Source organism: Euprymna scolopes, chromosome 26, assembly GCF_053919585.1.
Source record: "Euprymna scolopes isolate OS-2025 chromosome 26, ASM5391958v1, whole genome shotgun sequence".
Lineage (NCBI taxonomy): Eukaryota > Metazoa > Mollusca > Cephalopoda > Sepiida > Sepiolidae > Euprymna > Euprymna scolopes.
The window spans coordinates 53,147,012-53,170,616 of NC_136507.1; the positions used below are offsets into that span (position 1 = coordinate 53,147,012).

The window sequence follows — 23,605 nt, forward strand, 5'->3', positions numbered from 1 at the left end:
CATTTCTAAACTTTAGTAAACTTGAGGAACATCCTAAGCAGCCAAAGCATTGGCATCAAAATAATGATAAGATTTAAATTATTCCTAATGTAAATGCTAATAATTCATTCATTTATCTTTTTGTGAGGGGAAGGGGTCTTCTTCTCTTATTGGATTTGTTTTTTCTTTCTCTTCTGTGTCGCTAAAGCTCTTGTTTTATTTTCTTTTGCCTCCTTCTAGCATTTTCTTAGCAACATTGGCACTGCCAGTGACAACGCCAAGCTTTAACCAAGATGAGCCAGAAATAAATACAAAACCTTACTGGAGAATGCTACGTCATGTGGAAAAAGAGAAAAGGAAAGTAAAAACAAAACTAGCATATGAACATATTTTCTACAATCATTTTTCATAGGATTAGTTTCGATTAAAAGAGAAAAGAGAGGTTTGACATAGAGCAATAATAAAAGACAAGTGCAACTGTTGAGAGTTGGTAATTCACTTTGGATGAGTACCAGACTATATTAAGTTTGTAATCTAAGAGAGCAGAGATTTTTACAGCCTTGATGAGGATCCTTAGATTATTAATTTAAAAAATGTCAGAGGATCTTCACTTTTAGGCATTTGTCTAAAAGACCTTGAAAGCAAAAAAACAATCATTCACTAATTTTCACACAAATTCTCAAGTTCATGCCTGCAGATATTTTGTAAACATCCTACTTTGGTGTGACTCTATGAAATTGGATGGGATTTTTTTAAAAAATGAAACTAAATATTCTTTTTTTAATTTTATTTTAAAAACCTGTTTCTCAGTGAGAAAGGGGAGAAACACACATTATTTCTATTCTAACAGGCAATAGGTTTTAAACCCAAGTAAGCATGGCACATTTTTTTAAAGTCTTATTTTTTCTGATTTTTTTAATTTAGTTTTTGATTTTACTATTGTTTTTTTTTTGTCTTTAGTTTAGCAATTCAGAAAGTGTAAAACATTTAAAAAAATAATTTTTAAACTATTTTTTTTTGTTTTCTTTTGCCTTATTTTTTAAAAAATGTTTTTGTTTTTTGAAAATTTGGACATATTTAACAGTCTAAAAAGAGGTCTTCAATCCATTGTAAAATAATGATCAAAATTTGTTTCAAGGGAGATAATTAAATAAGTATCCAAATTTAAAGTTTGCATGGTGTTAATTCTCGCAGAAGAGATTTTACTGCCTGATGTTTACTTGCAGCAAATAATGGTTCTTAAGATGCTTTCGAAAACAAGTCTATATTTCTCATCTTGAATATTTTGTTTCATGATGACAAACATTTTGAGATTAAAACAATCTGAGATTGAAATAAATTAAAAGAGTATTGAAAAAAAAAGGTATGCATGAAAAGGATATTGTGCAGGGGAGTGCATTTTGAAAGAAAACCTCCATGTATGTGCATGTATGTGTGTGCGTGTAAGATATCAAAGTATGTTCATTACAAAAAATATTTACTTAATTGATTTCTTTGATTGGAATTTTATTTTCTGCATTGTTCACCTTGAACTTGAAGTTTATTAATTTTATATGAAAAATTTTTTTTTAATCATTTTCTTCTTATTTTATTTCTTAATTATTGTATATCAATTAATAAACAAAAAAAGAAATTATTGAAATAAATGAAAACAAAACGTCATCCTGTCTGGACCTACTTATCTTTAGCTTCACCGTAAAACTATATATGAGATGATCAAATTTTTTCAACTCAATCTATATAATAATCATTGTGTTTCTTTGTATAGTTGCTATTACCTATTACAACCCCAGATAAAATAAAAAGCCTAAGTAATTTAATATTTATCTAAATTTGCTAGTTTATACAATGTAGACTTCAACAACAAAAAATATTCTAAAATATAATTTCTGTATTCTTGCATGAAAAAATTTAAAGCTTTTCTTTTTTTAGTTTTATTTTCACGGAGTTAATATTTGTTTTTGTTTTAAAAACATTTTTTAATCATTATATTATATCATCAAATGAACGAAATATAAGCTTCCCTTAAAATTAACTTTCAAATAATTTTGTATTAATTTACACAGATCTGATTATTATATTTACTTGGCAACAGATTAAATGCCTCCAAGTTGATGTCCCTCTTTTTCACTTTGTATAATTATGTTTCTACCGATTATTAGCATCAGATTGAAAATCTTAAAACTCGTTATTTATGTTTGTTTCTGACATTTTCAATTGTTTGACTATTGCATTTATGAGAAAATGGACTCCAAAGAGAAACGTAATTTCCTAAAGAAAATAAATACGTTTTTTTTCCTTTTACAACAATCAAAATTTTTGCTCTTAACGAAAATTAGAGTTGAAGATTAAAATAATTATATGAGATCAGCTTTTGCGATGAATAAACAAATAAATTCACTTACTCCAATTTTTAGCTAAAATGATAAAATATGTTGTAGTAAAGACTACTTTAATTACTTCCCCTTTATAATGACTTTTTACTATTAAGGAATAACAAAACTTAAATCATACCAGATAATAATTTTATTTTCTTTATAACTGGACCTTTTCAGGTTTGGATTAATAAGTTATTTTAATTCTAGATGTGAAAGAGGCCGATTATGACCAAAGTACAATTATTGTTGGGTATATGGTAAGTTTTGCTATTCTTTATTCATATATACTTGCTCTGTACTTTGAAATACATTGAGCCCTCAAGACGGAAATAAAACTTTTCATAATTTATAGCTCAATATAATTTTAAATTAAACTAAAATTCAGATTAAAGCTATCACACGACTCAGTTGAGAATTACATGTATCTTATATATAGACACCTGACCATTGTCATAGTGTACTACAGAAATAGCTGAATGAAACTTCTATCGTTTTAACATTGCTTTGTAGAACATTATCAATAACAATTCTATAACCATGACACTGATATGCATAAATCAATTTATACAATTAAAATGAAAATTACAGACTGAAGCGATCAGGTTAAAAGTGATTTTCGCTAAAGGGCAAAAAGGTTTTTAGAAATATTTTTTCCGTTTGAAAAAATAGAAGAGCACCGTTTTTTTTTTTTTTTCATTATTATTAATTTCGAAAACAGTTGCCAAAGAATAACATTGAGGATTACTGACTTCCACTCCTGGCTTCAGATCCCTATTTCTGGCAGTTCCCCAGGAAGAACAGAAGATGGTCAATTTGGCCCATCTTTTCAAGTTACCTATTATTTGTCGTCGCTTGGTTCCTCATTTATGCTGACCAGATATTTGATAGAAATTGTTTTTGGTTAATCAAATTTAATACCTTCTTGTTCAACAGACCATTTTACCATCAGAGATATTTTACTTCTATGTTGGGTGTAACCCTTAACTTAAGATTTTGTTTTTGAACAAAAAGAAGATCGGCTCGTTTTTTTTTTTTTCTTTTTGGAAGAATGAGAGTAACAATACCTACATTTTGCATGTCTTACCAAATGTGTCTGTTGGCTTTTTCGGTAAAAAAGAATAATTCAAATTAACAAAGATAATTATAAAAGAAACATTTGGAAGAACGGCAGAAAAGAAATCTCTGAAATCAACTCTGAATTTTGGCCAAAGTTTTGTTTTGTCTGATACAAGAAACTTGTTGCCAAACAAGGGCTTGGAGAAGAAATTGCCACCATTTTATAGAAAATTTAGTTTATGAAACATTTTTATCTTTGAAATCAGTTTTTATAAAACGAGAAAAAAAACTTTGTCGAATGATAAAGACTTTCACTGTCATCCAACCTTCCCCCCAAATCGTTTTCTTTTTGAAATGCTGCCATGTTTGATAAATTTCAGATAAAAAGATCAAAAGATAAAAATGGTTGGAACCGTAACTTACAATTATTTACAAGAAATAATAAATAATTTTGCCAGGAAAAAATAGTCCAGATTTTTTTCATTTCGAAATTAGTCTTTTTAAATTATTTTTTCTTGTATTCAGAGATTAAAAGCCATTTTTTCTTTCAGAATTCAAAACAGAGAAATAGCAAGTGATTGTCACTTTTAAATATACCATTCTGTCTAAAAAACAGAATAGAGGAAGTTTTTTTTTGTGAGTAAAATGGTTGCAATGCCGTCCTTCTAGTGATATTTACATGATAAGTTGAAGTTGATTTGTGTCAAGTTTTTTTATACAAAAAAGATAAAAATAGTTGAACTAATTCTTATGACTATTGGTTGATTGATTGTGGTGATTTAAATACAATGCATTGTGATTAGTAGAGTATTGTTGACTTAAATTGCTTGAATTAAAGTTGTGACTTTCTACTTCATATTTTTTTAGAAGAGAATTGCCACAAAATTATTTAATATTTTTTCTACTAAAAATGGATTATAATGGAAATTATTTTTTTAAAAGAAAAATTAAGTATTCTTGCATTTGTTTTTTTTCTTTGATTTCATGTTTTTGTTTGAATATTTTGTACAAAATGTTTTTTTTTTCTTCTTTTTTCTATTAGAAAAAAGTGTGACTTTATCAAATACAGACAATTTTTTTTTATCTGAATTTGTTGTATCATCTTCTTCAATCAAATGGTCAAAGGTTATTGACCATCGTGGTTAGTTTGACTCACCATCTCTCCATACGGTGGACAGAGAAGTTCAGACAAAGCCCGGATAGCGGCTGTGTAACAAAACTTGTACTCTGCCTGAAGAAAGAAAGAAAGAAAACTCATCATTATTGAGAATTTGCCGTTGCCTTTTTTTTTTTTTTTACTTAACTGGAAAAAGTGTAAACATATGGGTCTATTTCTGATAAAATAGGTAAAGCAAAGCAAATATTTGTAATGTTGAACGCAAAAGAAAAATTTGAATGAAAAGATTACATGACGTTATTCAATTCTCATCAAACATAGGTAAGATCTCGTGAATCTAATGATCACAAAATCTGAAAGCATTATGCTTCATTTTAAACATTAATGGATGCAAAATTAATTTTTTTTCTAATTTTATAAAAATATAACATTCTTAACAGAATATTTGCTATTTTTTTTGGATAGGATTCTCAAGGTAACTTCACATTTTATGCTATCTCTTGTTTATTGAATTAAGTGAAAGTACAAAATTGTTACAAAGCACCCTCTCCATGTTAAGAATAGGTTTCTAAATAGTAAGATTATTAATTTAGTACGATCCGTATTCTGCATAAGTACCAAATATAAATTTTATATCAGATCATATTTGTGCATGATTTTGCAAGAAAAAAAATGTGCAAAACAAGAATTGTTATTTTTGCCATTTTTGTTTACCTGAGTTTCGACCATGTGAGGTCTTTGGAGACGAAGGTTCTTCACGAGAGCAAAGATATCAAACTAGAAGAAAATTAAAAATAGAAAAATGATAATTACAATATTCAATCATCGAACAATATATATATATATATATATATACACACACACACACACATTATATATATATATATAAGCTGAACGTCTGTGTGTGTGTCTGGTCACGAATAGGCTCCTATATCGTTGACTATTATAGAAAACTGATCACATATAATGATAAAGATGTATCGAGACACAGGAATGGGTATGTTTGATTCTGGCATAATTAATATTCATTAAAATTGTGGGGTCTACGTACGTGCCTGGTCCACAAAGTATGGAAATAAAAAATTAAAAAATTAATAAAAAACGTTTACATAATATGTACATAATAGATGTACATAATAATACTTTGATAAGTATGTTTTAACTTAAATAGGGATGGTATAATAAAATTGTGGGGTCTGCATTCGCGCCTGGCCTCCATAGAATGGAAATAGGCACAAACTTTAATAAAGACTTTTCATATCTATCTGCGTAAGTATACTTTGATAATTATGTTTCAGTTTGAAGAAATATGGTATAATAAAATTATGGGGTGTTCGTTCACGCCTGACCTCCAGAGAATGGAAATATGTCAAAGTTTAACAAGGTTTTTTAATATAGATCCACATAATATTGTGATAAGTGTTTCAGTGTGAACAGGTATGGTATAATAAATTATGGGGTTTATCTATTTTATTTTTACTTTCATCATATTTTGGTTTGGTTTTGATACCCCCAAATTCGAAGCTATCTCTTTACAACCCTTCCTTTTCATAACCGATCATACTTTCATAAATCAGAGTCCATTTTCTATAGGCTGTTTTTGAACCCAGTAAACGACGGGTACTTTTGCTAGTATATATATATATATATATATATATATATATATATATATATATGTATATTTATTTATTATATTCAATTAGGTAAACAAAATTATCATTAGTCATGACAATAAATTTACTGTTTTAGTTTGAAAAGACTTCATCCAGTGAAAAAACAACCTCTAGTTTTATCAAACCTTTAATGGAAATGAAAACAAAAGATGAAAAAAGAAAGAAAAAACAAAAAAATGAGTTACACAAAAAGAAAACAATTTATAAAGTCATTTTTCCAAAATTCATTAACTCCTACATTGTGAGTTTGGACACGTATGTCAATCTTAAGAGAGGGAATAATAGTTTAATCAGTAGCTATGAATTCGTTACGGCATCTTTCGTTATTTTATTTACGTCAGACTGTCTGCACTCATTAAAGTGATAGGAAATAAGGCATTAACTAATGGGAAGAGGGCGTGGTGACAGGTTCATATGTTCTGAATATTTTTGTTTTTAATCGTGATTATATTTGTTGAATATATATATATATATATATATATATATATATATATATATATATATTCATTGATTGAATTAAAATTAAAATCATACGGTCATTGAATTTGTAGCTAAATATTTCTATCTTGTACGAGTTAAGACTCTTTATTAATGAAATTCCAAATTAAAATTAACAGTTGATTGGAAACTCACCTCAATATTATTTTGTATGTGCAACAATGCAGTATAAACAGCAATGAAAACAGCCGATCGTCCAGATGCTGTTATGCAGTGGATGACCACTGGAAAGTCGTCTGTTGAAGGTTGGTCTTTTGATGTAGCCAGGTGGCAAAATTGGACGGCTTGCGCTAACTTAAAAAAAAAAAAAATTAAAAAAATAAAGGGAGGGGAATGTATTGAAGCTATTGTAAAAATTAACCACTTTTTCAGATGAGAAATTAACTCCCACTTTATAATAAGATCAATGTGTATTTATTTGTGTATGGGTACACATACACACAGACATATATACACACATACATACATACATATGGAAAATGAAAAAACAAAAAACAAAATTATTTATACATTCATCAACGTTTCGTCTTATTTTAAGATTTTCTCAAAGATGGTTGATTCAAAGAAATAACAGGACAAATTCTTCAAATCAAGAGAAAATCTTGAAATAAAGATGAAATGAATACATAAATAATTTTGATTTTTCCGTTTTCATTTCCCATATATACATGGAACCCTCTGTTCAGTCTCGAAAGACAATGGATACCCTCTGTAAGGGTAGCTGCGCATGAAATTGTGAGCCGAGAGTTGCGCAATCTCTGACCTCAGCTCTCCTGAATTTGTACTGCAAGGACAAGTCCAAGGGGACTGGAAACAATGCCGAAATAAGCGGGGAGCATAGACAGCACCTGGAATTCCATAATGGTCACCCATTTTAGTACTGACCAGGTTCGATGTTGCTTAACTTCAGTGATCTGATGAGAACAGGTGTGTACATGTGATTATGCCATATCACACACACACACACACACACACACACACAAGCCAGCTTGTTATTAACAAAATTCTCCCCTCAAAGTAATTGAACCAACTTAAAAAAAAAAAAAAACATTTCATCGTTGAAAACACGAAACAAACATTTTTGCATTTATTCATTTAAATAAACATGAACATTTCAGAAATTTTTATAAATTTTAACTATCTAACTTCTTTTATCATCATAAAGAAAAGAAATAAAAGAAAATATCAAATTTTCCCCCAGCAAAGAGGAAGGATTTAGGTCTGGACTGCAACTTGTTGAAAATCAATAAGTCAGTTCCCCCAAAGAATATTCCGGAAAGGAACACAATACTGGTGTATAAAGAACCGTGAGAATGTGGCATTTCTTAATTCTATTGACTTGCTAAATATTTTTTCATGAAATAAAATATTAATAAACTTATTTATTTGTTATATTAAAATTAAATCGATTGTTGAATAAGAAAAACAATTACAAAATATAGTTAATTAATAAAGTATCATTTTGTTCAACTATATGCAAATTAGTTAACTTTACTATTAAGATCACATATACATAAGCAGTAAATAAAAAATTGCAAGTAAACTTGAATTTGAGGTGTTTTGATCTCTTCACCGACAGTGCACAAAATGAGCCCACCTTTGCATTCATTCATTTATATATCGACCCTTTCACACAAAATTCAATGAATAAAATAAACGCTAGACAAAACATCTTCAAATAGTTAAAGAAAGGGAGGAAAAAGCAAATAAGTGTCACTCTTCTCCTCTGCTATCTAAAATGAATTCGAAAATAAATCTTTCACTCAGTTTCTGTAATGAGACTTTTTTTGCTTTTTCCTTTCTCATTTTCATACCGATTGATACATTTTTTTTCTTTTTCTTTAAATTTCTTTTCCAATTAGAAACGTTTTTCTTTCATTTTCCTTTTAACTTCACTCTGAGACGTTATTTTATGTGTGAAAACGAACAAAGCATGATATTTTATGGATAACCATTAAATTTAATTATTACAATATCATTTGGTTATCAACCGAACCAAAGTGTCATAAAACTAGTTTTGTTAAGGTAATTTTTTAATCTCTATAAAATTATTGGATCTAAATACCTCTCTAAACTTTCAAACTTTTAATTAATTATAGATAAAGAATTTGTTCATCAGTCCATCAGTTGATCACATATTTTTATTCAGTCAATTTTTTTTTAAACATAAAAAGTGCATTGCTGGATTTGTTTCATTTTGAAATAGCGGAGAGCTTAACTACTTCTAAAACTTCTTAACAATTTCTAAAAAATGGAAAATATTGCATTAATAGCAAATAAGAAATCCCCAATAAATAAAGCAGATGCCATGACCGGAAACCAAATTCTTCATTATGACAGTCTACAAATTGAGCGAGTTGTACATTCTTATAAAGAGAGCTTAAAACGTTATAACAAAATAGTTTGGTGTGACGTCATAGATTTATGTTTCAAAACACGAATTTGAATGTAAGTGATAAAAAAATAAATAACTAAACATTATCAATAGCGTTGGAAATTATTTTAATGGTTCAAAAGAATTTATATTGTTTTAACTGCTTATTGGCATTAAAAATAATTTAATATATACTAGAATTTCGACCGGTACGGCCAATAATTCCGGTTTAATTAAATGAGAATTTGTTAAGAATTCTGAAGCCTAAAATAATTTTCTATTTAACAGTTTAAATACTTTCAAATTTCGGAAAGGTCACAAAGTTAAATAACTGACTTGTTTACAAATGAATCAAAATCCATAGTGGTGGATTTAATTTATTAATTAATTTATCTTTTTTTAAATAGGACTTAAGAAAGTTCATTTTAGCACGTTTATTTTTTATTTCAATAAATTATTGACTAATCTATATAAATAAAATAGTAGATGTATGTGTGTGTGTGTGTGTGTGGGAGTCTGTGTGTAAATATTTAATCACTAAATTCTTAAACTACTGGTCACATGACACTGAAATAAACAGTAAATAGTAATCATACACCAAGGATGGTTCATAACGAGTAAAATCTTTGTTTGGATGAATGAATAACGCATACAGAAATATGTCAGGAAGCTGAAATGCAAAATGTGATGATATATTTCTATTACTTTTGCACATGCGCTAATTCATTCATAACTTCAAGTGGTTCAATTTTAAATCTTTCTTATCTATCTGTTAATAGCTGAAACAGTAGAGAACATGGCTGGGCTGTTAAATGGTTTGGCTTGGATTCTAGTTGATCTAGTATCAGACCTGACCGAATGGCTAATTGTAGGCATAAACCGATTCATACGATCCAAAAAATTCCAACAAAAACTTAATAGCCAGCCATGGTTCTTCCCAGAATGTGCTGCTGCCATCGCGCACAGAAATCACTTTTTTCATAGCTACCAACGTAATAGATGCACTGTGACTAGAGCTGCTTTCAGTACTGCCAGCGACCACTGTAAAAGAGTAATAAAAAATGCAAGAGAGCTATATGCTCAGTCCGTTAAATTCAAAGTAGCTGAGCAGCGGCTTGGTTCCCACCAGTTTTGGCAAATAGCAAACAGGATCCTGAACAGAAACGTGCGTTCTATCCCAACCATTATCAATGGACCTGAGGTCATCTCGTTAGCATCAGACAAGGTCAAACTATTTGCCAAGAACTTTGCAGCTAATTCTACCCTATGCGACCAAGGCCATCAACTCCCCATATTTCCTCCTATAACACAGAACACGCTATGCAACATACAAATATCTGTGCGTGAGGTCGCTAAGCTAATCAAGAACCTTGATTCCAGTAAAGCAACTGGCTCTGACCGCATTCCAATTATAGTGCTGAAAAAGCTTCAACCAGAACTTGCCCCCATATTTACAAAACTGTTTAAGCGTTGCCTTAAAGAGAAGTGCTTCCCAACACCCTGGAAAACCTCATCAGTATGCCCTGTATTTAAGAAATCAGATGATAAGTCGTCTCCCTCTCAGTACAGACCAATAAGTCTCTTGTGTGTCATGAGTAAGTTGCTGGAATCCATATTAAATAGAGAAGTCGTCAACCACCTCAGCAAAAATAACCTTTTTAGTGACATGCAATATGGTTTCCGTTCTGCCAGATCTACAGCAGATGTGCTAATGGTTATATCTCATAGGATTAGTGAATCTCTTGACAAAGGCTTCCTCTCTAGGGCAATTGCTCTTGACATATCAAAGGCCTTTGATAAAGTATGGCATAAGGGCCTATTTCACAAGATTTCCAGCTACGGTATAACTGGAAATGTTTTCTCGATCATTAAATCATTTCTCTTTGATAGGCTTATAAGAGTAGTGGTTGATGGGCAGAAATTAGAGGCCCACAGTATAAATGCTGGAGTCCCTCAGGGGTCCATCCTGGGCCCAACTCTCTTCCTGATCTGCATCAATGATCTCCCAAAACACATACTTAAATCATTCGTTGACATCTATGCTGATGAGACAACCATCTATGACAACACATCAAAGGCCGTAAATGACAAAGTTCTCTCCGATTCTCTCTCTCTGATCGTGAGCGCATGGTACAGTGGGGGAAGAGGTGGCTGGTTACTTTTAATGCATCTAAAATCAAGCTCCTATCTTTACATCATCAACGCTCTGATCCCCATCTGGCATCAATTGAAATGGATGGTTCTCATCTAGGGGAAGCTCCATGTTTTGATAAGCTTCTGGGATTGACCTTTACTCCTGACCTGAAATGGAACACGTATATCAAGTATAATAGCCAAGGTCGCTGAAAAATGGTAGGATCCTTCTACTGCTCCAGAAGATATCTCGCTGCTGATGCAATTCTCTATCTATATAAAAGCCAAGTACGTCCAAGGATGGAGTACTATTGCCACATCTGGGCAGGAGCTGCTAAAAACAGCCTATCCTGCCTTAACAGAGTACAAAATAGGCTTTGTGGCTTAGTGGGGGATGCCCTTTTCTCTTTCCTGCAACCTCTCTCCCACAGGAGAGACGTTGCGAGCCTGTTTTTGTTTTATTGTTACTTCCATGGCAAGTGCTCGTCTGAGCTCCAATCTCTGCCCCCCCCCCCCTCGCCAATCTTTCACAAGGAGCACCCGTCTAGCTGAAACCACTGTCAAAAATTTTCCCCACTCTTTATCTGTGCCAAAACCAAAACATAGATTCCATGAACAACGCTTCTTTCTTAGAAGTGCACGCCTGTGGAACTCTCTCCCGTCTGCCTGTTTCCCACCTGACTACAGCCTGGATGTCTTTAAGTCCAACATAAACAAATTCCTGATGAACCACCCCCTTAAGTAAGACACTTTATCAAATCTCCACACTAACGTACTGTACACGCAATAACCCTTATCCCCGAGTGGCTTCCGGGCCTTGATAAGTGGTGACCACCTTGTAAAAAAACAAAAAACAAAATAAAATGGCACTCAAGTATTTTTTTTTTACTTTTAAAATCACTATTATATATTAGGTACAATGTAATATTCAATAAAGAATTGGCTCTGTAATAATAATTATGAAATCTACATGAATTAAAATATATTTAAGCATATTTTACGACTTCTTAGTGATAAATAAAATAATAATGAGCAAGTCTCAGAGGCGAGAACAGGCGTACGAACATTTCATCACTGAATTTTGTTAACAGTTTGTAAGATTATCTTTGGATGGTGTGATGAAGTGAATGTTGTAGGAGTGAATAGGGTTACAGTACAATGGTTTCGTCTTTACCTGTAATAATGACACAGGCGATGAAGGTGTTCCTCGGAAAGGCCACGCCTTATACATAAACTGCATCACTCGGCGTTGATTGCCACTTGACTGACATGAGAGTTGTAAAAGGCGTACATCGAACCCAGGTAGGTTATGACGTTCAGTTAAAATAACCTGATACCTAGAAGAAAAAAAAAACATTAAAAAAAATCAATCCTTTCAAAGGAGAGAAAATGATATTTTTCATGAAACAATACTTGGCATTGTATAGTGTGTGTCTTCCTTAAACATATAAAGTAAATACATTTTCATCCGATTTCTTTGGTGTAAATACCAGGGTCATTCCAACAGTAAAGACTCCTATTTTTTTTTAACTAAAAAAGTTGAAGAGCTACAAAGTCGGGAATGATACCATTAAAACGAGCAACCTTTTGTACTTCAGATTTTATTTTTTTCCATAATCACCACCATTCTCAATGCACTTTTAATAATTCAATGACACCTCTCTACTTCTGACACACGCCCATGACGGGGTTTCTTTCTTAAAGTCTCACACCGTCAATATTTGTAATAGAGAGATGAAACTTTCAGGCCATGAATGCACGAGTCCAATCATCATAGCAATGCAGTTTGTAATCTCCTCTAATCCATTCGAGTGGAATAAAAATAGGAGATATTGCTTTTGGGATGCCATGTCATAGCTTTGTTAAGATAAAGTATATACTTAAAACTAAAGTCAGTCAGTTTGGACAAATATTGGCTCATGTTATTAAAAATGAAAATTTCACTTCCAATCGAACTTCATATTTAATCCAATCAACAGGTTTTGCTTTAAAAATTACAGAGGAAATGGAAAAAGGTTTAAGTTCTCTTTCTGCCACCATAAAGAAATCTAGAGTTAATTTTTGATAAGTGATTTCTCTCAATCGAATGCTATTTGATTCATTTAACGTTTCCATAGCAAGTTTTATAATCTGTGATTAAAAACATTGGTGCAGTGGGAAAATTGATAAGACACCATTTTGCTAAGATATGATTCCAAGTTTTTTTTTTTATTTATTATTTATTCTCATCTGCGGATGCAAAATCTTTCTTTTTTTGTTCATAACCAAATAACATTTACTTTGTCAGAAAAGAAATCTTATTTTAGTCACGTAAATTATTATTGAAAACAAAGATTCCCAGGCAACGTCAGGTGAGGGCTCAATGTTGAGAATGTTATCTTGAAACATTGTGCATAGTTTATAAATAAGATTAGGAGGCTGTGGAAATACAAAAGTACAAGCACTTGATGAACTGGAAGAATGAGTGAGGGGATAAGCAAGGTGATAAAAGACATAAAAGATAATGTGTAATATGCTGCTCTGAAATGGAGATATTTTGAAAAGGAGGTAATATCTTTGAAATATCAGTGAAACTTTGACACCATATAACACACTACTGATTGAAAACGAAACAAGAAAATTATTATAATTGTCCTTCCAACACTCATTCTTCCAATTCACCCAGTGAACAAAGATTTCCAGTGTCATAGCTTTCTAAAATCTAAAAACGTGTGTGCGTGTGTGTTTATATAGTTTTAGAATTCATTTGTATTTTATATTTTATCTTTTATTTATTATAGCTTAAGTTTGAAATAAAAATTTCGTCAATAAGTTATACTTAAGTTTGAAATAGAATCTTTAAATGCAAACATCTCTACAAAAGCTTCTATCTGTCCATCAATTGGTCTGTCACGTTTTAAGTTTTAAATAGAAATTTCATGGCCAAATACACAAATGTAATGGACACATTTTAGATGCAACAAAGAAGGTTTGCTTGTCAGTTGGTTTATAACACTTTAGTTTGAAACATCATTTTTATCATTTAATGGGAACATTTTAAGAATCTATTGTTTATGCTAGTCAATATAACCACAAAAAGTACCACAACAACAAAAAAAATGCAATTTTTTATGGTTTTCTATCAGGTTGGGTCCACTATACATCATACTAAAAGTTGGACAAGATTTGAATATGGGAAAGTTTAAAATTTCGAAGTTGAACCTTTTCAACTTACAAGTCATTTTCCGTTATATTTTAAAACACTAACTCAGTCAGTTTTCATAATAAATCAATAAATCTTGCATTTTTACCTATGTTTTCATGGTCAATCTTTCACATGAAATGATTGCCTGTGATGTTGAATCACCTCTTATACCATATCTATGGTTACCCCTTCCCCTCCCCGATTCACATAAATCATGATTTTTTTCAAAGTTTTTCACACTTCCTCCTCATCTATGACTGATGAGCATTTTCCACATTGTCACAGTTGCCATCTTGCCAATATCCACATGCACTGGTGCATTCTAGTCAGTGTCTTCTGCAGGTACACCGTAGGGTATTGCATCCTTCCAAACAGTTGCAGTGAATCACCTGAATCAGTTCATCTTGAGCAGAAATTTGAAACTTTTCCATACTCAAATCTTGTCCAACTTTTAGTATGTTACATCTAGTATGAAACCATTAAAAAAAAAAAAAAAAAAATGCATTTCTTTGTGTCAATTGGTGCATTGACCAGTCTAGTTCAAAACTGTCGATGTGAATACACTTCCAGTTTTTTTTTTCCAACTATTAAAAGGATCCATCATAGTTTTTGAAATTTCGATCTAAAACTGAGATAATTACCGTTTTTGAAACCGTATATGACTTTATTCACCGATAAAAAGTGTAAAACGGCAATATTTCTGCAATGAGACATCGTTAATATCTACATGTTTTGGACTGCTAAATTGTCTATGCCTTACAAGTTGCAGGACATCCAATTACGAAAAGAAATTTCCTGATCTACATTAATGATCTTCCAAATCACATCCTTACATCATTTGTAGACATTTATGCTGACGACACTACCATTTATGGTACCACATCTAAGACAGTAAACGACCAAGTTCTCTCCAATTCTCTCTCCTCTGATCTTGAGCATGTAGTACAATGGGGAAAGGAGTGGCTGGTTACTTTTAATGCATCTAAAACCAAGCTTCTCTCTTTACATCATCAACATTCTGATCCCCATCTGGCATCAATTGAAATGAATGGCTCTCGTCTTCAGGAGGCCTCAAGTTTTGACAAGCTTCTGGGCTTGACCATTACTCCTGATCTTAAATGGAACATGTACATCAAATCTGTTGCCAAGGCCGCTGGAAAAATGGTGGGATCTTTCTATCGATCCGGTAGATATCTCACTGCTGATGCAATTCTCTATCTATATAAGAGCCAGGTACGTCCAAGGATGGAATACTGTTGCCACATCTGGGCAGGAGCTGCTAGAAAGGACTTGTCCTGCCTTGATAGAGTTCAAAATAGACTTCGTAGCCTCGTAGGAGATGTCCTTTTCTCTTCCTTGCAACCTCTATCTCACAGAAGAGATGTTGTGAGTCTGTCTCTGATGTATCGTTATTTTCATGGAAAGTGTTCGACTGAGCTTCAATCTATGGTCCCCCCTCGCCAAACTTTCACAAGAAACACTCGTCTAGCTGTAAACACTATCAATAATTTCCCCCACTCTTTATCTGTGCCTAAACCTAAACGTAGATTCCATGAACAAAGCTTCTTTCTTAGAACTGCACGCCTGTGGAATTGTATTCCGTTTTCCTGCTTTCCGGCTGACTACAATATGGTTGTGTTCAAGTCTAACGTAAATAAGTTCTTGATGAGCCGTTCCATATAAGCTATCAAATTTAACAAATTTTCATTACTAATGATTACTATATTGTCCAATTTCTACTGTACACTCTTTAACCCTTATCCTTGAGTGGCCTCTGGGCCTTGATAATGTGTTGATGCCTACGAAAAAAAAAAAAAAAGAAAAAGTCCAATGTGAACAAGTTCTAATTGAACCGTCTCCCTAAGTAATCCAAGTTACAAAATTCCCACTGTTTACTATGCTAAAATCACAATGACTAATGTATACCTATTAACCCTTATCCTCGAGTGGCCTCTGGGCCTTGATAAGTGGTGACACCCATGTGAAAAAAAAAAAAGAAAAAAAAAAAAAAAGAAATAATAAAAACACCCAGGCAAGCCATCACCGCAGTATTTATTTTAAGGAAAAATTTAGGAAAAAAAAACCAAAAAAACCGGAGAAGAAAAGGTTTTACAAAATCAGAGATGTAATTTTTGCAAAAAAAAAAAATGCCATCTTTTGGATTCTTGTTAAGCAAAGATTATTCACAAAAAAATAAAATAAAAAAATAAATAAAAATGGAGGCATGCGGTTAGAACAAATGCGAGTTGTTATTCTGATATTCATGATTTTATTTAATGAAATCTTCAACCCTATTCTAAATGCCTACACCCAATGATGAGTGATTAAAATGTTTTCTGGTTATTATAAAAACCCATTTGTAGCATACGTTCAAATCCACTTGAAGTTCATATTTTTGTATTCATTTTCCAAGTTTGATTTCCAGGCCACAGGTCGCATATATGAGTATATTAGTGATGGGGTGATTCCAATATTTTCCAGATTCCGATACAATTACAGATTCTGATTTTTTTTAATAAATTTCTAAATATAGATTGTGTTTTTTAGGTGAGAAGGTCGGGTTACTGAAAAACCTATGTAATATGTGCATTTTAATAATTTCACCTGCCCGTTTTTTTTTTTGTTTTCTTTGGTAATTAAATTATGTTTCTCTGAAATATATATATATATATATATACTCGGGTTTTTTTTTTTTTATATTCAAAAGTAATGGACTAATGAATTCAACGAGGTTGTTAGATAGTGCTCAATAAAAAGAGCTGATAATACTTGTTTATTGTTATATAAACATGCTCACATCCCGCTGCTACAAATAGCCACTTGTTTCAATCAAACAACAGATATCATCAGGCAGCGACTTGACTATTCAAAAGTTCAATGAATAAAGTTCATTGAACTTTTGAATAGTCAAGTCGCTGCCTGATGATATCTGTTGTTTGATTGAAACAAGTGGCTATTTGTAGCAGCGGGATGTGAGCATGTTTATATAACAATAAACAAGTATATATATATATATATATATATATATATATATATATATATATATATATATATATATATATATATTGCGTGTGTGTATTAAGGCAACATGCTTTTACGAACAATCTAATGTGTTAATAAATATAAATAAAAGTGTAATCAAACAGCAGAATTCTGCTATGTTTAACAATGTTTGCTTACATATATGAGAGTGTTGTAGTTCGCTTGAAATATTGTGTATAGTTGATTATATATATATATATATATATAGATGTGGGGGAATTTTGTTTTTTTCATATATTTTTTATTTATACAAACCAACTTTTTCTAGGTAAAATCTCGATGATTGTTAACATATAACAATAGAGCACATGCAGGTAAACAATCTTATGCTTTCCAATGCAATGCAGTAAAAACCTTGAAACATGCGTGTACGTAGATTACTGTTTTAAAAATAATAAATAAATAAAATAAAAAATATATATATATATATATATATATATATATTTTATTTTATTTATTTATTATTTTTAAAACAGTAATCTACGTACACGCATGTTTCAAGGTTTTTACCTCTCATCAGCGTAGTTTAACTGTTTCTAGGGATCGAACCTTAGACCATGTTTACCACAGTCCGGTGCCTTAACCGTTAGGCCATAATCCCTAGATTAATTATACAGTTTATTTTTATCGCTTATAAACTTAGATTTTGTTATTGTAGTTATTTTTCAAGCGATACATACGGTTAATATTGGCGCCGCCTCGGAGCTCATTTTTTTTATTTACTTTTTAATTTGGACGTATATAACATTTTTATTTATTTATTATTTTTAAAACAGTAATCTACGTACATATATACCTATAAAGTTGAATTTTTTCTAACTCTGACATTGATATTAAAAGCCAACTTTTTCTATTTAAAAATATTAAAACGAACTTCTTAATATACTCAATCTTGTGAGCAACTAAATGAATGCGAGCCGTTACATGAAGATAAACTAATTTGCATATTCCTTTGAAAAACGAACGTTTATTAATTACTTAATCATTTTTATGGTTTCTCATTAGATGAGTGATTTAATTTCACTATTACACTGAATTCTATTTATGCATAGTTTCTACATTCTGCATAATTGCGTAGAATTCAAGATAAAAACGTTCTAACATGAATACATATACATATATGTAAAAGTGACCTTGTCTGAGTGTGTTTGATCTACAGAGTTGAAATTTGATATATAGGTTATTTGGACCTATTTCAATTTGGTTTTTAGCTGGCAAAATTGCTGCTAAGAGGTCAAAATTGAAAACAAAACAGTTGATCTTGGCAGGGTAACTTGATTGAAACATTACTCTTGTTGTTACTTTTGCACATGCGCAAAATTAAACATTCATACCTCAAATTGCTTACTTTTTAACCTTTCATATCCGTCTGTCAGTAGCTCAGAACCATCAGAACGATGCTGGAATGATAAATAACGACTAAGGCTGGAGCGTGAAGCGTGAATCTGATTTTGATTCTAATGGATGGCAACCAAGTCATATTTATTTTATAACTGTTGAAATCATAACAATATAATAATCAATAGAGAACTCTCTCTATAATAAGAAATCTTATGAATTATAATATTTAAGCATATTTTATGACCGGGTAATGCCAAGCGGCCTGCTAGTATATATATGATTAGATTTTTGGAAAAAGAAATCCAGCAGATTGCTCAATTAAAAGGAAAATCCGAAAAATAAGAGCGTATTTATATTTTGTAGTTTGTGTACAGAAAATTGTTAGATGAGATAAGTCATTGATACCGTCGATTTCAAGCCCGATAATTAGGATCGTTTTAGATATCCATATCAAGCTCTCTTCAGGAGATGAGTATTGGCTGAAGAGAGCTTGATATGGATATCTAAAACGGTCCTAATCATCAGGCTTGAAACCGACGGTACCAATGACTTATCTCATCTAACAACTTTCTGTACACAAAATACAATATATATATATATATATATATATATATATATATATATATTCTTAGAAGTTGACATTAAATAAACGTTTTATTTATTATGCTTTTTAGATGCATCTTTGCATCTCAATAAAATGTTCAGTTTGTTGGTCAGGTTTCAGTTTGAAATAAGATTTTTCATCACAAAACCAGACTGAATGAACACATTTTAGACATGCATAAACATTTTTATGAACGCCTCTGCCTATCCTTCGGTCTTTTATGCTAAAGTTTAAAGTGGCATCTTTGTTAGTCTGTCAGGTTTGTTTTGTTATTTTAAAACAGCATTTTAGTCTGTCATGCTTATGTTTGAAATAGCATTATTGTTGGTCTGTCATACTCATGTTTATAATATAACTTTTACCGGTTTGTCAGATTTAATTTTGTAATGGATTATCATTTTCTTTTTAAAGTTTCAAATATTATTTTTCTCGGTGTGTCATGTTAAAGTTTAAAATTTTCATCACTAAAAGACCAAATTGAATGGAGGCATGCTAAGAAAGGCATCGTTCTTGTTTGTCTGTTCACCACCAAAACCTCTGCAATAAATCCCAAATTATAAAAACACAATTCTTTAAATAACCAACCAAAGAAAGAAACCCGCAAAATTTTTCCAAGAATGCCAACTAGGAATTAAATCTTACTTCTCTTCAACGTTCAAAGGTTTGTCTCTATTGTCCGGCCAATAACGGAAACATTTGTTACGTCCGAGTTCAACCTCATGACTCAACATGACAACAACTGATGCGTTGCTTTCCCAGATCATTCTCCAGAAGTCTTCGACCGTGTTAGACAATGGACTCTGAGCAGCAATCGTATGGTATTGCATTTTGCCAACGTTTACTCTTACGTGGCTAGCGTTAATATAAGTCTCTGATCCAGACAGTAAATATCTTGAACTATCATCTGAATGAAACAAAGAAAGTTTGTAAACAAAAGACGAGAAAAGATTGATATATTAAAATAACAAATCTTGAAAAGTTTATTTGTTAATCATACAATTTTTTGTTCTTATGAAAAGATCTTGCAATCGACAATTATCAGAAGAGAATGGTTAGAAATTTGATTATAAAAATGTTTGTTTTCTCCTGTAAAACATTCACAACAAAAAAAAAACCGTCTATCTACAACCACTGTGTATAATTTTTCTTTCTTCCCCTGTGTACCTAAAACTAAACTTAACTTCCATGAACAAAGTTTCTTTCCAAGAACTAACAGTATGTGGAACAAATACCATGGGGATGCTTCCCAGCTAACTACAGATTAGCTGTTTTCAAGCCTAATGTAAACACATTCTTGGGGATCCGTCCTCTTAGATAATCAAATTTAACCCAAATGTTACCAAATCTTCAAGGTACTGTCTCACCATTCATATGACACACTATTTAACTCTTATCCTCGAGTAGCATTTGGACCTTGATTCGTTAGTATAAAATAAAAAAAACTAGAATATGTTTGCCCAATAATGGTTTATAAAAATGAATTTAGATACAAGTTGATCTTATTTCACTTGTAAAGTCATCCTCATATTTGGTTTCATGTCTGTTGGATGTCTTTAAAACATTGAATCTCAATGTCCTACATATCTATGTCCGGCCAGGTCCATGTCAAGTAACCTATGTTCTCAGATCAATTTTTATCACTTCCTCCCATGTTTTCTTTGATCTCCCCTATGAACTAAACCTGCTACCTACTTTGTTCCACATCTACTAACCAAAGAACTTGCATCCATTTTTTTCAACATGACCATACACATCTATACTGTGCAGATTTAATCTTTCTCTTAGATCATCAGAACTAAGGCTGCTTTTAAGACTAACATCCATCATGTTCCTATTTACAACGCCTCCCCACGGGACAGAGTTAGACACCAGGGTCGTTTTTTAATGTGGAGAAAAGGAACAAAAATAAAAATTGTCTCAGTCGTGAAGGATTTCTCCTCCACTGACAGAGAACAAGAAATTGGAGTGGAGCATCTGAAGAACAGATACTACACTGATCTTGTCCCGAAGGCCATGTTATTCTCTCATCATTCCCCTTCAAGTAAAAAAATGAAAAATTCCATGTCAGGTTAGTTAATCAAGAAAATAATATTTTTCATTAGAGGTTAAATTAGAAGTTCGGCTCGCTACATTTTAAAATAATCCTTAGACTTTTTTATTTTTATTTTTTTATAGTTTTGAGTCAAGACTCCACTCGTACTTTATCCTAAACTATCTGATCCCTGACTTATCTTTTTACAATCCTATCCAGAAAATACATAATTATCAACTCTCCTGTTTCAAACTACAAAATATGTTTGCCTGAAGCAGCCAAATAAGACAAATACTTACAAGGTACATTTTCTTGACATCGATTCTTTGCTTTATTTTCTGCCATAAGAGCAACTTTCGTTCTCCCAATATTTGAGAAAGATTCTCGTTTTATTAGCTGAAGCACAAAAAAGGACAGATTTGCTTCAATTTGTGTTTTCTTTGCAAAATAAATAAAGAAAAACGATTTCTTTTATCAAGTTCATCATCAACTTTGATTTAATTTTTTTCAATAAAACCGAAAATTTATTTTCTTCAATATCTTGAGTCTTTAAATGAATTTCACTGATTATCTATTAGGATATTTGGAATGTCTGATCAATCTGTTTGTATACAGTAAACATTTTCCAGCTGTTTCTCCACTTTTCCTGATTTCCCTATTCATTGCAGACTTAAAACCGTTATCAATTATATATAATCGTACCTTGAGGATTGTTTATATAAAACAAAAACAAATTCAATCTAAAGACTGGAGTCTGACTTTAGGACCGATCAAGAGTAATTCTCTCTTTTTAAACTATATACAAGAAATAAAACTGGTTTTCCTTCTTTTTATTTGCCAAACACTTGAATTATCATCTAGAATATAATGCTTTTGGATTTACTTTTATAGTGAAAAAAGTTCAAGTAACAAAAAAAAAAAAAAAACTTAACATAACATCTAATAAATGCCATCGCTGTAGTCAATGCATTTTCTCTTGGGGATTTTCAAAACCTGCCTCTGGACTGGAAGACATTTATAATCTAGCTTTGAAATTCAAGAAAATTTGAGAAACCTACTGTACTTCAATTAGTATAAAATATGTCCGCTATTAATATTGTAGGTGGAAGATGTATAATTTTTACTTGAATTAAATTTTGCATTGAATTTGATAAAAACGGAAAATTTATTTTTATCAAACAACAGTCGTACTATAGTACTATAGTAATATATAAGGTTAGCACGTTTATTGAACATTATCTCCAGTTTGGTACATTTAGGAGTTGTTGTTTCGGCTTGGCTGCTCCGCCATGGCCAATTCGGCTGGGAGTGGGAAGGATGATTCAGCGTCAAATTAGCGCTTCTTTTTATAGTCCAAGATGTTTTTATATTTAAAAAATTAATTCAATAAACGAAGATATTTTTTCTTTGAAGAAAATTGAAATAAAAATTATTAAAAGAAAAACAATTTGATTAAAAAAAAATTAAAAATCACTGTCACAAAAACAAACAACACTCAGTTGACGAGATTATATTTCCATATTGTTTTTCTTAATTTTTTTTTTAAAGTTATAAAATCTTTATAAAAATGTGACTGGCATAGTTGACGCCGAATCAGCCATGCCAAAATGTCCCATTCCCTTAATTCTAAGCTAAATGAAGCTTTCATGTTCTTGCGTTTTTATTTTATTTAAACTTTTTTTTTTTTTTTTTTTTTTTTTTTTACATCGTATGCATGAAGGATTTTGACAAATATTAATTTTTGGTTTTAAGCTAATTTTAGGGCAAATAAATTTGAAGACAAGAAAAACATCTCAGTCAATTAAAGTAGATAGAATAAAAAATAAAAGAAACATAAATTTGAGTTTACTTACTTGAAACTCTTCTAGATATTTTCTGCTTTGTAGAGAGTTTTCAAGTTTGTTCAACAACCGGTTGAGACGGTCGTGGTTGATGACTTCTGGGGACCTAACCAGCGGCACTTCCCACAACCAACTCAGGTTGTTGAATGGGTTTTTATCTGAGGTTGGACCGAACTTCAAATGTAGAGGAAGTGGAATTTTCTCCTTCCTGGGAGAACTCAAAGGCTTGCTTATTTGTTTCTCCTCCTCTGCCGCTGACTTATACGATTCACTTCTGATGACATCTTTCACGTTGGCAGATGCAAGTGACGTCATTTTGGACCTTTAATAAATATTAAAGAACGACTGAGAAG

At 31.5% G+C, this 23,605-nt stretch overlaps 1 protein-coding gene across 1 annotated transcript in view; it reads right to left on the reverse strand.

Moving 5' to 3' along the window:
• Window positions 1-3,873: 3,873 nt before the first annotated feature.
• Window positions 3,874-23,605, reverse strand: part of LOC145248055 (tyrosine-protein phosphatase non-receptor type 13-like) — a 277,255-nt gene continuing 257,523 nt past the window's right edge. Inside the window, exons 12-18 of the mRNA XM_080109808.1 lie at window positions 23,265-23,574; window positions 21,711-21,807; window positions 20,022-20,283; window positions 12,383-12,545; window positions 6,837-6,995; window positions 5,245-5,307; window positions 3,874-4,644 (exon numbers count right to left, since the gene is read on the reverse strand). Of these exons, the coding sequence (XP_079965934.1) occupies window positions 4,540-4,644; window positions 5,245-5,307; window positions 6,837-6,995; window positions 12,383-12,545; window positions 20,022-20,283; window positions 21,711-21,807; window positions 23,265-23,574 (1,159 nt within the window). The 3' untranslated portion in view covers window positions 3,874-4,539. The remainder of the gene's footprint in view (window positions 4,645-5,244; window positions 5,308-6,836; window positions 6,996-12,382; window positions 12,546-20,021; window positions 20,284-21,710; window positions 21,808-23,264; window positions 23,575-23,605) is intronic.